General features: G+C 49.5%; 1 protein-coding gene across 2 annotated transcripts; it reads left to right on the top strand.

Annotated features, from left to right (window-relative positions):
- The first annotated feature begins 7,034 nt into the window (after positions 1–7,034).
- On the top strand, positions 7,035–17,766 carry NEU2 (neuraminidase 2). Of its 2 annotated transcripts, none has more exons than XM_036997837.2 (3): positions 7,035–7,193; positions 11,518–11,722; positions 13,050–17,766. In XM_036997837.2, the coding sequence occupies exons 2-3, from the start codon at positions 11,522–11,524 to the stop codon at positions 13,986–13,988; spliced, it is 1,140 nt and encodes a 379-aa protein (XP_036853732.2). In that variant the 5' UTR covers positions 7,035–7,193; positions 11,518–11,521; the 3' UTR covers positions 13,989–17,766. The 2 variants fall into 2 exon arrangements, with proteins under 2 accessions (XP_036853732.2, XP_073074074.1); XM_073217973.1 differs by having other exon boundaries at positions 7,048–7,193; positions 11,460–11,722.
- Positions 17,767–17,866: the final 100 nt, after the last annotated feature.

The following is a 17,866-nucleotide window of genomic DNA, read 5'->3' as shown; positions in this document are numbered from 1 at the left end:
CCTTCCATCCATCCATCCATCCACCCACCCTTCCATCCATCCATCCATCCACCCACCCTTCCATCCATCCATCCATCCATCCATCCATCCATCCATCCATCCATCCATCCACCCACCCTTCCTTCCATCCACCCACCCACCCACCCACCCTTCCTTCCATCCATCCATCCATCCATCCACCCACCCTTCCTTCCATCCATCCATCCATCCATCCATCCATCCATCCATCCATCCACCCACCCTTCCTTCCATCCATCCACCCCCCCACCCACCCACCCTTCCTTCTGTCCTTCCATCTGTCCATCCCTTCATTCATTCAAGAAACATTTGAGCAGGACACTATAAGCCAGACCCCATGTAAGGCTCAGTAAACACCAGAATAAATGCAATTACTCCCTCTTCCCCTCAGTGTCCCCCATCACTGGAGGCTCAAGCTTTCACATACCCAGGGACTGCAGGAGGTGTTTGCTGAATGCTCTGTGCTACAGGACCATCCTTCTCTTTACTTCAACTGATCCTCAGGTGCCCCACTTCTAAGATTCTTTTTCTTCCTGCTCATGCTCCTTTCATTGCCTCACTTAAAGAACGTATTTTAAGCACCTCCTAAATGCAAAGTGTTATGGCAGCCAGTGCATGCATGCATGTGCATGCATGTAGGGCTTCCTCCTTCCTCATTAGTGATTGTCCTGTTTTCCTTAGCTTATGAGGTAAGGGGGCCTGAAGATTTTTGGAGCACCCCTCCTGCCACCAATGCACCAAGCCAAGCTCAGAGCTGTGCCTGCTGTAAAGTAGGCTGTGGGTGGGGCACCTGGTGGAGTGACAGCAGTGGGCAGAGCAGGAACCAGTTCCACACTTGCGGGTGGGCAGGGCCAGAGCAACCCAAGGGAAATCTGGACCCACCTGTGGGCCCCACCCCCTGCCCCTGCTCCCCAGGGCTGCCCAGGGCCAGGGCTGGGAGAGGGAGCTGAGAGAAGGTGACAGGGTCTTTGGGAACTGTGTCTCATGTGCGCAGTGGATATCTCTGGGAGCTGGAATTGTGAATCTCTCAAATGGGAGACCATCCATACATTTCCTGGGCACCTAGTAGGTGTAGATATTGTACCGGGCCCTGGGGTACCATTGGGAGCATCTCAAAAGTGAATCTAATTTCTTTTTTTTCTCCTCCCCTCCATCTCACTGCTTCAGAATGGGTCCCCACCAACTCCTCCTGGACAATTGCAACATCCTTTAAACAGGTCTCATGGTTGCAGCCTCTCTCAATTGCTTCCAGTTCCTCCCACTCCATCCCACTCAATATGTCATGTGGATCTGCTAACACGGTCCTGATCTTGTCACTTTCTTGCTCAAAAACATTTTACATAACCTCTGTTAAGAGTTTCATGAGTATCCGTCCAGAAATGTTCTCTCTATAATAACCTCTCTTCTTACCCTTCCCTCTTTCTCTTTCCCTCCCCCCCTCACAGACACATACACACACACACATACACACCCATATCCTTAGCAGGACCGTGGCATGTAGTACTGTTCTGTATCTATTGTCTTGGTGATTTTCCAATTCATCACACTTTAAAGTCCTTCACTCTTTTTGATTGTCTGCTGATCTGCTACAGGAATATTCTGGGATGATACTGAGTGCCACAGATTGAATATTTGTGTCCCTTCAAAACTCATATGTTGAAAACTAACCCCCAATGTGATGGTATTAAGAGGTGGGGCCTGTGGGAGGTAATTAAATCATGAGGGTTCTGCCGGTGAAGACCTAGGGTGCTATTCTAAAGGAGACCCCAGAAAGCTCCTGTGCCCCTATCACCATGTGAGGACTCAGAGAGAAGTTGGCTGTTCAGAAGTTGGCTGAATCAGGGAGGGGGTTTTCACCAGACACTGAATCTGCCAAGGCCTTGATCTTGAACTTCCCAGCCTCCAGGATTATGAGAAATACATGCCTGGTGTTTATAAGCCCCCAGTCTATGGTATGTCATAGCAGCCCCAATGGACGAAAACACTGAGAAATCCCTTTCAAGACCCAGGGTGTCCTTGACCAGAAGATTTTGTGATGTTTCCTGGGTAATGATTTTTCATAGATCATTAATGAACTTAATAATCACATGCCAATTATTTTAAAGTGATTATTATAATTATACATTGGTGGGAATTGAATATTCAGGTGTAATAATAAGTTTAACTCATTTTAAGAGAATTTCTTAAAAGAGTATCTAATAACTTCCTGTGTTGAATTTGCTGTTGGGAGTGGGGAGATGAAAGGAAATTAAATGTTTGAAATTTAAGAAAAATTGTAGTAGTTATTCAAAAACTACATTGAAACATATAAAGGTGATGGGCCAGACCTGCTCAGGAAAAAGAATTGAGCAGAAGCAGGAGTAATTACCATGCCACCTGCTGACCCCTCTGGGTCACGCTCCGTTCGAGGCACTTACCATGAATTAACTTGTTTAATGATTTCTTCACTATAGTCTTATGAGGAAGCCAAACATACAGAGGTTAAATAGCTGGCCCAAGGTCACATGAAACATCCTGAACACAGAAATGCTCATATAAATACATACACAAATATATATATTTGACCTCAAGAGCAAGAACAGTAAACCTCCAGGTGCCATAAATAAATAGGTGATTCTTAGGTAATTCTGTACCTACACTAGGGACATGGTTCTGGGGGACTATTGCACATGTGGCCAAGGAATGGATTTGTTTTAAGTTAACAGCTGCGGGGGAACTAGGACCAAAGCCTTTTGACTAGAACAACAGGAAGTTTGGAGAGGAATTATAGCTCGGAAGTAAGAAATGTTCCAGGCCACGGGTAGAAATAGAATCACCTGCAAGAAAATAGAGAACAAGCTGGGTTTGCACATGGGGTCCAAAGTACAGAACCTCTAAGACAGAAACTGAGCAAGAAAGTGGAGAAGCTTTGATCCCTATGACAATGCAGGGAGGTGTCCGCGGTCCGGGAAGAGCTGGGACACGGCCACTACCGCAGCCCAAAGTAAGTCCCACTGAGGATGGACTCACACACAGAAATTACAAAACACTGGGGGAAGACCAGTATGAGGAATGTAAGTGAATATAAACTATTGAAACATGATAGCAAATTATAAAACATTTGAAAAGTCCAGTATGAAGAAAGCATCCTGTAAACATGGGAGAGTGACAATGGGATAATAAAAAAAAGACTTAAAAAATAAGTATGTTTAAAGTGCTTAAAAGATAAAGTAGTAAAATCTATAAAACAAGAAAAGGAAATTAAGTTTTTAAAAGGTAAGACTTACTATTTTCAGAGCAGTTTTAGATCCACAGAAAATTGAGGGGAAGGTACAGAGATTTCCCATATATCTCCTGCTCCAATACATGTACAACCTCCCCCACTATCCGCATCCCCGACTGGAGCAGCACATTTATTATAAACAATGAAGCTACATTGACCATCATAATCCCCTCACACGTTGTTTACATTACAGTTCTCTCCTGGTGGTGTACTTCCTATGGGTTTGGACAAATGTATAATGACACATCTCCATCATCGTGGCCCTATACAGAGGGTCTTCACTGCACCAAAAATCACGTGTGCTGCTGTTCTCTCACCCCACCCCTACGTCCCCTGGCAACTGCTGATCTCTTTATTATCTCCAAAGGTCTGCCTTTTTCAGAGTAACATACAGTTGGAATTATCCAGTATCTGGCCTTTTCAAACTGGCTTCTTACACTTAGTCACATGCATTCAAGGTCCCTCCATTTTCATGGCTTTATAGCTCATTTGTTTTTACCAGGGAGGGAATTAATTTTTTTGAAGTGATCCAAAGAATAACTAAATAGAAATCATAAGCAATAAAAAATATTACATCAAAAAATTCTTAGCTGGACTGTAGACTTAGTGATTTGGATAAAAATCACCCGGCATAAAGCACCAGGAGGCAAAGAAATGGAAAATGTGAAAAGTAAGTTAAAAGACAGAGAATAAATCATGAAAACCCAAAATGCATTTTATAGGCTGTTCTGCAGGACAGAAGGTAGAGTGGAGGAGGCCACCTTCAGAGAAATAATGACTGAGAAATCTTCAGAATTGAAAAAAGACACAAGTTCTGAGATTGAAAAAATGTGTTGAGTCCTAGGTAAGGTAAATACAAATGAATTCACACCTGGACAATCAAACCATAGTGTGACTGCAGAACATCAAAGACGAAGAAAAATCTTAAAAGCCAGCAGAGAAAAAAGCAGGTTACATTCAACGTACCAGTGATCCTGGCCAGCCAGCCGCTATCCTGGGGCCATGCAAGCTCATCTCCACATTTCCTCCCTCACTGCCACAGACTCAAACTGAGCACCTATTGTGTGCCAGGCCCTGTGTTCTGCTAAAATATTCTGTCTCTGCTTTGTACACTTCACCGTTCTTCCTGGCCTCGCTCAGGTCACATGCCTTTCCCCAGGAAGTCCTCCTGACCTCACCAGTTCTCAGTGCTGCCCCTGCTCTCACTGTCACCACCGCAGTCCGCCCCCAGCTATTTGGTCCCTGCCTTCACTGGCCTCTGTAGCTTGTGTGTTCTTTGTTTATGCACATAAATAATAAGCACTAGGAGCTCTGGGGCCTCATCCACAGTCTTCCTTTCCATCTGCTCCCCAAGTTAGCAGGGGTAGCAACATAGGATGTGTTGCATGAAAATTTTTGAACACTTAATCAATTGATCCTTTGGAGTCAAATGAAAGTTAAATTTGCATGCTGAATCAAGCTCTTTTTTATAAGCTCTTTAGGCCCTTTTGAAGCCATATTTCCGCACTCGGTGATCTGGCTAGTGTAGAGTTGATAGGTATCCTTAACCCACATTTCAAAGCCTCTCATTATATTACTTATCATTACTTTAATAATATTCACATGTACCTGGAAGTAAATAAGCATACATGGTTTGTAATCCCACTAGTTAAAATTAATTACTGATAATATTTATTCATTCATTTGACAGTCAATAGATATTTAGAAAATATCTATTTTGTTCCATGTACTGTGCTAAGTTTTGAGGGTATAGCAATATATATTTTGATATGGTTTTTGTTTATTTTTACACAGAATTTTGAGAATGTAATATACCCATTACAGAAGTGAGATCCTACCTCATACGCTATCCCTACCCTACTGCTAATACTTCACACCATCCCAGCATTTTCTCATGCTTCATCTAGTCTTTAAAGCATGATTTTAATGAGCTGGTTAATATTGCGTTTTATGAATAGGTTACAGTTTCTTTAGTCACTCCCCCTACACATAACCCACTTTTAAAACACCTCTTCTGTGGCCCAGTGAATCCACTGGAGGAGGACAGGAATGTAAAGACATCAACTTCAAGGTGACCCAGACCTCCCTGGGGCATGAGAGTCAGAGGTGCGTCTGGGTTTACCAGGCCCTCACATGTGCTGGCCTTTCGGGGGGCTCTCCAAAGAAAATCCTGAGGCCAGACCATGCCCGTGCCCATGAGGCCATGTCTAGAGAGAGGTTAGAGAGAGCAGGAGCAAGGGAGCCCAGAGCCAGCACCCAGGGGTGCATGCTGACGAGGTGTGCAGCCAGAGGGAGCGGACCTCCCAGGGGAGAGGTGTGTGTGTACTCAACTCTGAGCCATGGGGACCAGCCAGACCTGAGGGTACCGTGGAAAGACTTTGTCCAGGAGAGGGAGGGGGCCTCCCTTATGCCCTGTGCTAGACTCAGACAAGGAGTGTCTGAACTGAACCAGACTGCCTTCTCATTTTTCCGGCTCCCTCAGCCTCTCCCGCTGTGCCTGGCAGTGGGACGTGGGTGACGTGGGTCATACAGATAAGCCCCGAATTTTGATGGTTTGTCTTACGAGTTTTTGACTTTACAATGGTGTGAGAGGGATCTACATTCAATAGGAACCATGCTTGGAATTGTGGGTGTGGATCTCTTCCCAGGCCAGCGGCACGTGGTCCTGTCCTCTCTCTTGTCCAGCTGCTGGACAAGAGGCAGAGCTCCATTGGCTGTGTGGGCAGCAGGCGATCCGCTGACAGCTGTCCTGTTCCCGTGCAACCACGGTGTTTCACTTTCAGTACAGGGTTCAGTAACTTAGGTGAAGGGTCACTGCTTTGCTATAAAACAGGCTTTGTGTTAGATGATTTTGCCAACTGCAAGCTAATGTAAGAGGGCCGAGCCTGTTTGAGGTAGGCTAGGCTAAGCTATGATATGAGGAGTTGTTACATGCATTTTGACTTGTGGTATTTTCTACTTACTATGGGTTTATCGGGACATAACCTTATCATAAATCAAGGAAGGTCTGTATTTTCTGGCTGTGCGCCCGTAAGCAACTCATCTTCCTGGGAATAAGTTCATGGCCCATGGAGACTTTGACTTGGTTATGGTGAGTACCAAAGGAAAGGGCCCTTTGCCAGGTGCTAGCATCTAGTGCACCTCGGCCATGTCTGGACGCTGGAGTAGGAGCATCAGATGGGTTATCTCATGCAATCTTTGAGTCATTGGCCCTGCCTGGAAAGGCAGCCTCATCCCATCACTCAGCTGACGAGAACTGACAGAGCACCAATGATGTATCAGAAACTGCTCTCGGTACTGGCCTGCAGTAGCCCTTACAGGGCGTATAATTTCTGCTCTCATACAGCTTGGCACCTACTGTGTAATTTCTGCTTTCATTTTTCAGAGGAGGAAACTGCAATTCCAAGAGATGAAGAAAGCTTCCCCCCTCACCCGGCTGGTCCTGGCAGAGCCAGACAGACACTGAACCCTGCATGGTTCCAGCCATGCACACCCCCAGCCCTGCATCCCCAGGCTCTCCCAGGCCCTGGGCAGTCGGTTCCCTGCTGTTCACACATTTTAAGAGGCAAGCCTGACTCAAGCTGTGCGTGGCTCATTCTGATTCAGCATGACGGTGTAGAGAGCTGGACAGACTGCTTCCCGGCTAATGAGCAGCAGCTTCTTAACTGGGCCAGGGCTGGGCCTGCACACAGGCATTGCCCTGGAGCATGTTGCAGAAGAGTGGGTGGCAGAAATCGGGCCACCCATCAGTGTTTATAGGACTGGCCCATTAGAGGAGGCCCTGAGACTTGAGAGAAGTCCTGGGGAAGGCAGGAGCCACACTTCTTCTAGAAGCTGGGTTCCTACTGCCTCTGTTCACACATCCTGACTTCCCACCCAGGCCCTGGATCCGACGTGGTACAGTCTCTTTGAGGTATGGCTTCTCTTGGAATTGACACACCTGTTCCTTTGCTGATATGAGCAAGAATTTTGCACTAGGTAATCATACAGTAATGGTTCAATATCTGGAATACCTTGGATGATGGCAATTTTTAAGAGCATGCCAACTCACAGACCCTTGACCCCCTGACGTGGAACCTACTCTGTCCTTGGGGTGTCCAGAGGACACATTGGACAGGGGATGTGTGGGGAAGTCTCAGGTCAGCCAGTTCAGGGAAACTAATCTGCCCTCAAAGTACTGCTGGTCTGAACTTCCAGAAGGCTGCTCAGTGGTCCTGGACTAGCACAGGAGTCCAGAGACCTCCCCTCAGCTTGGGGTGGGAATCCCAGCCAAGTACTGGGCCCAAGCTTTGTTGAACCCACTGGAAATGGGATTTTCTTGGGGAAGGAGGCTGGCCAAACCTTGGGCTTCTTGCTGCCTGTGCTCGCTTTGCTGGTGCTGTTAGCAGACCAGACATAGATGCTCGCCCTGCCCGCTCTCGGGAGAGATGCTTTATTTCGGCGTGGCGGCCAACAGGCAAACGCTGTACCCAGGCTGATCCCAAGAACAAGGGCTGGTCCTCTGGGAAAGGCCGCAGAGTGTGCCTTTTTCTTACTTCACAGAATGATTGGCTCTCGCTTATTGTTACAGGGTCCTGGAGGGCAGGGACCAGAGCTTAGCTATCGGTTTCCGGGCACACAGAAGGTGCTCGGTAGATACAGATCTGTCACTTGCCAAAGTGTCTTCCTGAAGCGGGCGAGTGAATGCCGACAAGTCCTCTGGCTTTGCAAGGAGGCCAGAACGCTGCGCTCCCAACAGGAGAGGGGAGGCAGGCCCCCTCCACTGCTTGCCTGGCACTGCTTGCCAGCTGCAGGATGCATAGCCAGTGAGCCCAGTGGTGTGGGGTGTGGATTCTGGAATCTGGCATATCCAGGCTGAAAACCACTCACCTCCTACTTGAGGAAGTCATCTACTGCCTTCCTGACCCACTTCTCAGTCTCCCTACATCTGAGATGGGAGCCTTGCAGGCTGGACGGGGAGCAGTGAGCTTCCTTGTGTAAGACGCGTTGCTGGGCTTGGCACCCACAAGGCCACAAGCTGTGGCAGCCACTGGGGGGCTTAGGTGGGACCACCTCGAATTACCCTACTTAAACATGACCTACAAAATGGTGGCTTCTCATGGTTCGACCTGATGCTGTCATCTCCCTGACCGTCTGGGTGCTTGACAGTGAGACTGGGTGGTACTGGGACCCCTGCCAACCCCTTCCCAAGGAGTCAGGTCCAGCTCAGTCCCTGTATGGGAAATGGAGGGGCCTGTGCGGCCACCTCCTATAGCTCCTTCTGGCCAGGCAGAGAGATGGAGCACAGGGAGGGAGGTTCTTGCCCAAAGATACAAGCCTTTTAGGAGGGGACCCAGGAACAGAATCCGATTTTTTACTCCTCATTCAGTTCTCTTCCCACTGTGTCAGTCTCAGGTTGGCATGTTGGGGCCAGAGCAGGGCCAGCTGCCTACACAGGGTGCCAATCAGGTCAGAAATGTAACAAGGTGCCGGGAGATGCGTTTTCCAGAACTCCTCCCAGAGGCAGTGCTGCAGCTCTGACACGTAAGGGTTGGGCAAGCTCAATTTCCTGGTCTGTACAATGGAACAATAATAGTGTCTACTCCGTGGATGTGTCATGGGGAACAAGAAATCTTTGTGAATTGTATTATAAATAATAAAATCTGTTAATACAATATCTTTAAAAAAATCTAAAAAATACTGTAGATTACTCAGGAAGTGCTGGCACCCCTTCTCAAGGTCCATAAGTGTTGATCACTATTGTCATGAAAGACATTTGGGGGCTGGTATTGTCAGCGGTGTGCAAGTTCAGGCCAGGCCTGGCTTGCTGAGAATAGAGAAGAGCCCTCAAGATGGCCCACAGGCCCCCTTTCTCCTCCCATCCCTTCCCTCCTGTGCCCACTTTGGCTCTAAATACACATGGGACAGATACTCAGAGACACTAGCAGCCCCCGGGGACTGGGCTTAGCGTGTGTCCACGGCCTTCCTGTCCCACACAGTATCTCTTCCACAGGGGCATTGCTCTCAGGATTACAGGTTTTACAGAGGGCATTTGTGAGGTGAAATAAGGCCATCCCTGTCAAGTGCTCAGATGGGTCCGGGCCCTGACAAGCACCCTGTGGCACTTGGCAATACAGTAACCTTCTCACCCCTGCAGGGACACAGACTCCACAAACCCACGTCTCTGTTTCATTCATGGAGCGTCCGGAGTTCCTAGAACAAAGCAGCTCCCAATAAATATTTGCTACATGAACGAGTGGATTTGTCCCCTCCCTACAGGAGATCAGGGTCTAAAGGAGATATCTGGAAAACAGTCACAGGCACTCTGGACATCAGTGAAGGACACACAAACCGGGGCATCCCAAGTTCTCCCTGCATCGCCCTCCACACCCTCTTCATTTGCTGCTTCCCGTCTCTGGGACCTGGCGCCCCCTCCACTGGCGCCCCCTCCACCCGTCCCTGTCTGCTCCGTGCAGGCTTTTCTTTGCTCTCATCTGGAGAATTCCAACACACTCACCTTCTGCCCCCTCTTCCCTAAAGCCAAAAGAGGGACTTCCTAAAATATGAATCAGGTTAGATCACTCCTTTGTTTAAACAAATTTGAAAACTTCCCCTTGCCTCCAGGCTAAAATCCAGTTTGACGCCCTTGAGTCCAGGCAAGGCCGCTCACCAGCCCTAGTCACGTGGGAAATGCAAATCAAGCCGCAGTGAGATACCACTTCACACCCACTAGGATGGCTGTTGTCAGAAAGCAATGTAACCAGGGCTGATGCAGGTGTGAGGAAATTGGAACCTGCATACATTGCTGGTGGGAATGCTGCTGATGTGGAAACGTCTGGCAGCTCCTCAAAAAGTTAAACATGCAATTACCATATGACCCATCAATTCCACTCCTAGGTAAATAGCCAAGAGCTAAAATAAACCCTTGATCAGTTTTCTAAAGAACACTGTTAAACTGCATCTTTCTCCCCACTTTCATTTGCATTTTTAATCAGATTTGATTCCTTCCCGTCTACATTTCATAAAAGTTTCAATTTGGCCACCCTTATGTCTGCCATGACCCGTGTTCTCGGATTACCATTTGCCCGTCTAGTTTTACCACCGAAACGTGGCTCTCCTCCCCCTGCTTAGGCAATCACACATCTTTACCTTGTGTAGCATTGGCCCTTGACAGTTTTATTTTGTGATATTGTCCTAACAATAATATTCTTTATGGATTGAATAAAATACCGATAGATTGCATTTATTTCTCAAAAATGTTAAAATAAGGTTAAAATAGATGATACACGTCCATGATGGGAGGAAAGGGTAGGCGGAGCGGAGGCTGTGTGCCTCTCCGGCTCACCCTACCTGCTGCTTCCCTCCCCTGGCGTAGGGCCGGGGGTTGGCGGGGAATGGGGAGGGGGGCAGCAGGGACAGCAGAGGGAGACACAGGCGGTAGCACCGCCTCAGGGAGCCCTGCAGTTGGCCCGGCCCTTCGGAGCTCAGATCAGGATGAGGGGGCCGGGTCTGTAGGTTCTGGGCCGGCCGGTCATCAGTCGCAGCCCTTCCTGGGGTATGACCTCAGTTCTTTTCAGTTGATGTCGTCCTGTCCCTCCTCCTCGGGGCTGACAGCGGAGGGCCTTCTGCCCTTCAGCCAGCACTCCCTCCAGCTCAGGGTAAAGTCAACCCAAAGGGGACCCCAGGTGGTCCAGCACAGGGACCACTGTCACCCACAGTCACCAAGTTATTGCCAGCTCTCCCTACCCTTTTTGGCCAAACACTTGTTTTTTATTTTTATTTTCTTAGGCCTCCGGAGAAGTCTCTCTGTGGGGTAAGCTGTCAGGAGCCCCTCTCTCTTCCATTCCCGACAGCCCCTCAGTGTCCCAGGCGTGGAGCCCATGCAGGGGGGCAACTGGGCCTTGGCCTCAGGCCACCCGGGAGGAGAGCCCTGAGATTCAAGGCTTTCTCCCCTCCTCTTCTCTTTTTTTTCCTAAGGCAAGCTTTCTAGGGCTCTGGAGTTATAAAAAGCTTCTGTGCGTCATTTTCTGGCAGTTGGGCAGCTGCAGAACACTGCTCAGCCAGCACCCTGCCCAAGGTCAGCATTTGACTGATGGCTTGGGTTTGGTGAAAGCAGTTGAAGGTTATCACAAATCTGTGATAAGGTGGTTTGTTAAACACCTTCCCAACATCGGTTGGCTCACCTGTGCACCTGGCTCAGCCCCATCTCCGTAGGTGACAGCAGGGAACTCACCTTCTTTCCCCTGCCCTTCCCCAAGCCCCATGGCCACCTGCCCCGTCCTGCAGAAGGAGAGAGTATTCCAGTCGGGAGCCTATGCCTACAGAATCCCTGCCCTGCTCTACCTGCCCCGGCAGAGGACCCTGCTGGCCTTCGCAGAGAAGCGGGTGAGCAAGAAGGATGAACACGCGGAGCTGATCGTCCTGCGCAGGGGGAGCTATGACGCATCTGCCCACCAGGTGCAGGTGAGGCAGGGAAGGCCACGCTGCTCTGCAGGAACACGGGGGCCATTTCGTCCTTGGGTGGCTGAGGTCTGGGAGACAGAAGGAAAGGATGCATAGAATCCCAGCAAGCACCCAGACACCTGTCCGGGATGGGGCAGAGAGGGTGCCCCCGAATGACCACCACGTCTCACGTGGGCTTACTGTGGACAAGCCCAGTTGGTCTGGCTGCATCGGCTTCATTGCATAACTGGACAAATCTGTCAGGGAGACCGGTTTGGAAAGGTTACTCTGCATCCCTGAGAAACCGAGGGAGGAGAAGTTCAATATCATAACTGGGGGGTTGTATTTGAGTAAAATTAACCTGGGGAGCAGGTGCGGGTAGGGATGATTGTTTGTGTCTTGAATTTCTATCTTAATATAATTAAGTAATGAATTTTGATCAGTAATGAATTTTGATGAAGACACCCAAGGCTGGCTTATCACATAGGAAGGGTTTAATATTATCGTCATCATCATCATTATTTTGCAATCACTATGTAGTAGTTCAGAGCATGGAGTTTCAAGGAGATGGACCTGGACTCGAGTCCTAGTTCCACCACTTACCAGAGGTATGACCTTGGGCAGCTCATCTACCCTATGTCAGCCTCTCATTCTTGAGATGTGAGATGGAGCTGATAACACCGGTGGTCCAGGAGTTGGGGTTAGTGTTAGATGAGGCAATGGGCACTAGGCTCTGGGCACGAAGTGTCCTTAGAGTGCTTCACTGGTGGCTAGCTGTTAATGAACGGGGATACATGGCCGAGCTGCAGCATGTGAGACACAGACGGGAACTACGGAGGCTTGATGCGAGTCCTCGGCGCTGTGGGGCTGCCCCTCCTCGGCCGCGTTAGTAGAGGATGATGTGTAGAGGATGCGAGGTGATGGTTATATTCTGTCCCACAATGGTCAGTCTACTGTAGTTACTACTAGGGCTTTATTTTTCAATAATGGGGAGTGGGACTGGGCTGGTAAGTTGAAGGAAGCAGCGTGAAGCTGGAAGTGGCTCCTGCCTGCATCCTTGTGTTTTGGGATCCAGCGCACTGAGGTGCTCTGGCATGTTTGTTGGTGGGAATGGCAGCAACAGCCACTCCAGGGGGGCCTTCCTGGGAGGGAATGGGGTGGGGCCCTGGCTCCTGCTGCTCTGGGAGGTGTTGTGAGGAAGAATGGGTGCTGGATGAAGAGTTCTCTTTGGTGACCTTTGACTCTTGCCCCGTGAGACCCCTCACTCCCCCCTCCAAGTGCAGCTCCTGTCACTGTCACTGGCCTTTTCAAAGTTGTGCTTCCTCCCTTCCCCTCTCCTCGCATTCAGTGGCATGCTCAGGAGGTGGTGGCCGAAGCCCAGCTGGAGGGCCACCGGTCCATGAACCCGAGCCCCTTGTATGATAAGAAGACAGGGACCCTTTTCCTCTTCTTCATTGCCGTCCCCAAGGATGTCTCCGAGCACCACCAGCTCTTCACCAGGGTCAACGTGACGCGGTTTTGCCAGGTCACCAGCACAGACCATGGGAAGTCCTGGAGCCCCGCCAGAGACCTCACCGGCCCTGCCACTGGCCCTGCCTACAAGGAGTGGGCTACCTTTGCGGTGGGCCCTGGGCACTGCCTGCAGCTGCACAACGGGGCTCAGAGCCTCTTGGTGCCAGCCTACGCTTACCGGAAGCCCCCTGTCCTCGGGAGGCCACACCCCTTTGCCTTCTGCTTTCTCAGCCATGACCACGGGCACACGTGGGAGAGAGGGAACTTCGTGGCCCAGGACACCCTGGAGTGCCAGGTGGCTGAAGTCGGGGATGCTGGGCAGAGGGTGGTGTACCTGAACGCCAGAAGCCTGCTCAGAGCCAGGGTGCAGGCCAAGAGCACCAACGATGGGCTTGATTTCCAGGAGACCCAGCCGGTGGGCAAGCTCGTGGAGCCTCCCCACGGCTGCCAGGGCAGCGTCGTCAGTTTCCCCAGCCCCCAGGCGGGGTCAGGCTCCTCTGCCCAGTGGCTGCTCTACTCCCACCCCACGGACCCAGAGCAGAGAGCCAACCTGGGCGCCTACCTCAACACGCAGCCACCGGGCGCCACGGCCTGGTCAGAGCCCACGCTGCTGGCCAAGGGCCCCTGCGCCTACTCGGATCTCCAGAGCCTGGGCATCGGCCCCGACGGCTCACCCCAGTTTGGGTGTCTGTACGAAGCGGGTAATTACGACGAGATCATCTTCCTCATGTTCACCCTGAAGCAAGCCTTCCCTGCTGAATGTGCGGCTCAGTGAGCCCCCTGCACTGTCTGGGGTGCTCCCGCTGGCTGCCGCTTCCTGCCCACCGGCTGAGAGGTCCCTGGCTTTGCCTGTCAGGACCTGGGAGAGCCGCTCGTGATTCCCGTCATTCAAAGCGTGCCAAGAGATTTGCCTCTTGCCTCTTGTCTGTCTTCTCAAAGGGTTCTATTTTTAGCCCAGAAAATGGGGGGACCCGGCTTTGGCGGCCCCTCCACCAGACCAGCCTGCTGGGAGAGCTCGGCGCAGCTCGGCCTGCACACGCCCCCAGCCCAGCTTTGGTGCAGGTCCTGAGAATTAGCTAGTCTAGCACATTTCTTCTTGGGAATGCTCAGGTTCCTGAGGAAAGTCTGAGACAAAGGCATAAGTTAGCAAAGACGTGGTGTGTGTGTGTGTGTGTGTGATGTGTGATGTGTGATGTGTGTGTGTGTGTGATGTGTGGTGTGTGTGTGTGTGTGTGTGTGATGTGTGTGTGTGTGATGTGTGTGTGTGTGTGTGGTGTGTGTGTGATGTGTGATTGTGTGTGTGTGTGATGTGTGATGTGTGTGTATGTGTGATGTGTGATGTGTGTGTGTGTGATGTGTGTGTGTGGTGTGTGTGTGATGTGTGTGATGTGTATGTGTGATGTGTGATGTGTGGTGTGTGTGTGTGTGTGATGTGTGTGTATGTGTGTGTGTGTGTGTGTGTGATGTGTGGTGTGTGTGTGTGTGATGTGTGTGTGTGTGTGTGTGTGATGTGTGTGTGTATGTGTGTGTGTGTGTGTGTGTGTGTGTGTGTGTGTGTTTTCTCAATAACGCTTTAGAGAGAGGATATGGGAGGAGCTTTGCAGGGAGGTGAGACAGGGTCTAGGAAAGTCAAGTTAGCTTAAGTCATTGTGTTCTTTCCCAGGGCTGCTGAAGCACATGAACTTGGTGCCTTTAAACAGCAGAATTTCTTCACACACAGTTCTGGGGGCTGAAAGTCCAAAATCAAGGTGTGGCCGCATACGCTCCCTCCGGCTGCTCTGCGAGAATCCTTCCTCGCCTCTTTGGCGTCTGCGGGTTCCAGCTGTTCTGGCTGGTGGCCGTGTCACTTCAGTGCCTGTGTCTCCAAACAACTTTCTTCTCCTTCTCTTGTGATTTCTTTTCAGTCTTTCATAAGGACACTTGCCGTTGGATGTAGAGCACGCCTGGATAATCTAGGATGATTCTTCACTTAATTTTCCAAAGACTCGTTTCCAAATAATGCCGCGTTCACAGATTCTGGGGGTTCGGACATGGCTGTATCTTTCTGGGGCCTCCATTCCACCCACTACAATCGTCGTAAGTTATTTGGGTGATGTGGTTAAAGGCAGGAACGACATTCAGAGGAATCAGATAGTTAAGAACGCAGACGGTGGGAGGGCCTGGGCTGTTGCATGTGTGTCCGTGAGGCGGAGCTGCCCTGGGACACTCAGTCTTCGCCATGACAAGTGTGTCACCACGTTGGGGTAAAGAGGGAGGGAAGGGTCTGGGCTTGTGTGGTTCTTGCCATGTAGGAAGAGCAGCGAGAAGGCTCCTGCCTGGTTGTCCTGAGGGTGACAAGCTAAGAGGGGGCCCAGCCCAGGTGGACACCTCTCTGACCTCCGAGATCCGCAGGGCCCTTAGTCACGCATCCCTGTGGAAGGTGCCCTTGCCTCCTGCCCCGTCAGAGCCCCCGATCACCTCTCCTACCCATTAGATCATGCTAGTGGTTCAATGTAGGAGATCAATGACAGTTATGTTTCATGGAGTTGGGCCAAGTCTCCCTCCGTGTGGCCAGGCAGTGGTAAAGTGGGATTTTCACTTAAATGAACCAAGTGTGGCTTTGGTTCTGGGAGTGCTTCCTGGCACGGGCCTCCTGTCTGGGTGCTGTTTCTCCATATGGGGTTTTAAGAAATCCAGTTGGAAGGATATGGAATTAGGGCCTGGCCACTGCAGGGATAGAAAGTTAGGCACCCCGTGGTATCTTCCAAACCCCACACAGGTAGCTGTGGGGAGGCCTGAGACCAGTCAGGAGGGCATGGACAAGGGCACGCAGGCCAGGAGAGGACCACCCTCAGGAGGTTTAAAGGTAGGGTGGCGCCTAGTGTATTATCCTAATTGGGACACTTGTGAGAGTGAAAGGAGGATGCTGTTGATAGTTACATCAAGGCAGTGGGCACTGACCAGGGCTACCCCAGGCAAACTGACAGGTTTAAGGGAGAAAGAGCCACCAGGGACTGTGTCAGAAGCTGGCCTCTGCTCCCTGCCCTGGAAGAGTTAATCATCTGTTAACGGTCTTGAGATAAGTTAGGAATCAGATAAGGCATCTGGCCACTGCCAAGCGACTGTCACTCTCTTAGCCTCTCTCCGTTCACAGAGGTCAGTCTCAATTCCAAAAGCTTGCTCAAATTCTCTGGGGAGCTTTCAAACCACACCGATGCCCAGCTCCACCCCTGACCAACTGACTCAGAATCTCTGAGTGGGGCCCAGGCCTGGGTAATTTTTAAAAAATTCTTTAATTATTCTAGTGAACATAAAGATCAAGAACTACTGGCACAGATAATCACTTAAGTTACTTCTTGTTCTAAACATACACAATCCTACAGTCTTTTGATCTGAATGAAAAACAAAAAAGCAACAGTTGATTTGGTTAAAGCTGAACTGATCTACTCATCAAAAGAGGATCTGCAATGGGGAGATCAAGCTGGACAATCCAGATGGAACATCGACGTGATCACAAGTGTTTGTATCAGAGGAGGCAGGGGACAATGGGACACTGAGATAAATGTTGCATAGCTGGTGTCCAAGGAGGAGGAGCCATGAGTCAAGGAGTGCAAGAAATGCGGCTCTAGAAGCTGACAAGCAAGGAAGGATTCTCCTGAGAGTCGAAAGAAAAGCCATAGATAGAAGATATCCATAACACCTGTACCTGACAAAAGATTTGTATCCAGAATATATAAAGAGCTCCTACAAACCAATAAGACAAACAATCCAATAAAAATGGGCAAAAGGGTTGAACAGGCGCTTCACAAAAGAGCATATTTAAAGCTGCTAAACACATGGCCAACAGGTAAATGCACAATAAAACCATGAGATATTTACCGACTGAGATGACTAAAATTAAAAAGACTGACAACAGCAAGATTTGGCAAAGAAAACTCTCATACATTCCTGGAGGAAGTGTACCTGGTGCAACCACTTTGGAAAGCTGTTTGGTACATCTACGAACACTGAACATGCTGACACTCTATGACCCAGCAATTGCACTCTGACACATATATCCAGGAGAAATGGATGCATAGAGCTGCCAAGACATATATAAGAGTGTTTATAGCTGCTTCATTCATAAGAGAGCCAAACTGGAAACAAGCCAAATGTCAATCAAAAATAGAATGGAGAACTAAATCGGGGGATATTCCTGCAATAGAATGTTATACGGTAACAGAATGAACTACTGCTATGCAGAGGCATGGGTGATTTTCAGACACGGCGAGTGGGAGAAGCCAGACCCTAAAGAGTACATACTTCATGATTCTATTTATATGAACTTCAAGGACAGGCAAAATGAATCTATGGCGTATAAGTCAGGATAGTGGTTATTTCTGGCAAAGAATTGCTGTTCACTGGGAGAGGCTAGACAGAGACTTCCAGGTGCTGGAAACATTCTGTTGTTTGATCTGGTGCTGGCTGGGAGGTTAACCCCTATATCCATATTCAATGAGCTGTACACACAAACTGCGTGTTCCTTACCATATGTGTGTTATACCTCAATAAAAAATAAAAGGTGAACGGAATAATGCATTTGCTAGTTAAACCTCCAAATCAATATATTATATTGAGTGGTGAAACTTTGGAACTGAACTGTTTGAATTAACTCTTTTGGAGGGAATCATTTTA

Source organism: Manis javanica, chromosome 12 (genome assembly GCF_040802235.1).
Source record: "Manis javanica isolate MJ-LG chromosome 12, MJ_LKY, whole genome shotgun sequence".
Taxonomy (NCBI): Eukaryota; Metazoa; Chordata; class Mammalia; order Pholidota; family Manidae; genus Manis; species Manis javanica.
This window is presented reverse-complemented; position numbering and strand designations above follow the sequence as displayed.

Coding starts and splice junctions, on each gene's coding strand:
- NEU2 (XM_036997837.2), top strand. CDS start 11,522: ATGGCCACCTGCCCCGTCCTGCAGAAGGAGAGAGTATTCCAGTCGGGA. Junction 11,723..13,049: donor CATCTGCCCACCAGGTGCAG/GTGAGGCAGGGA, acceptor CCTCGCATTCAG/TGGCATGCTCAGGAGGTGGT.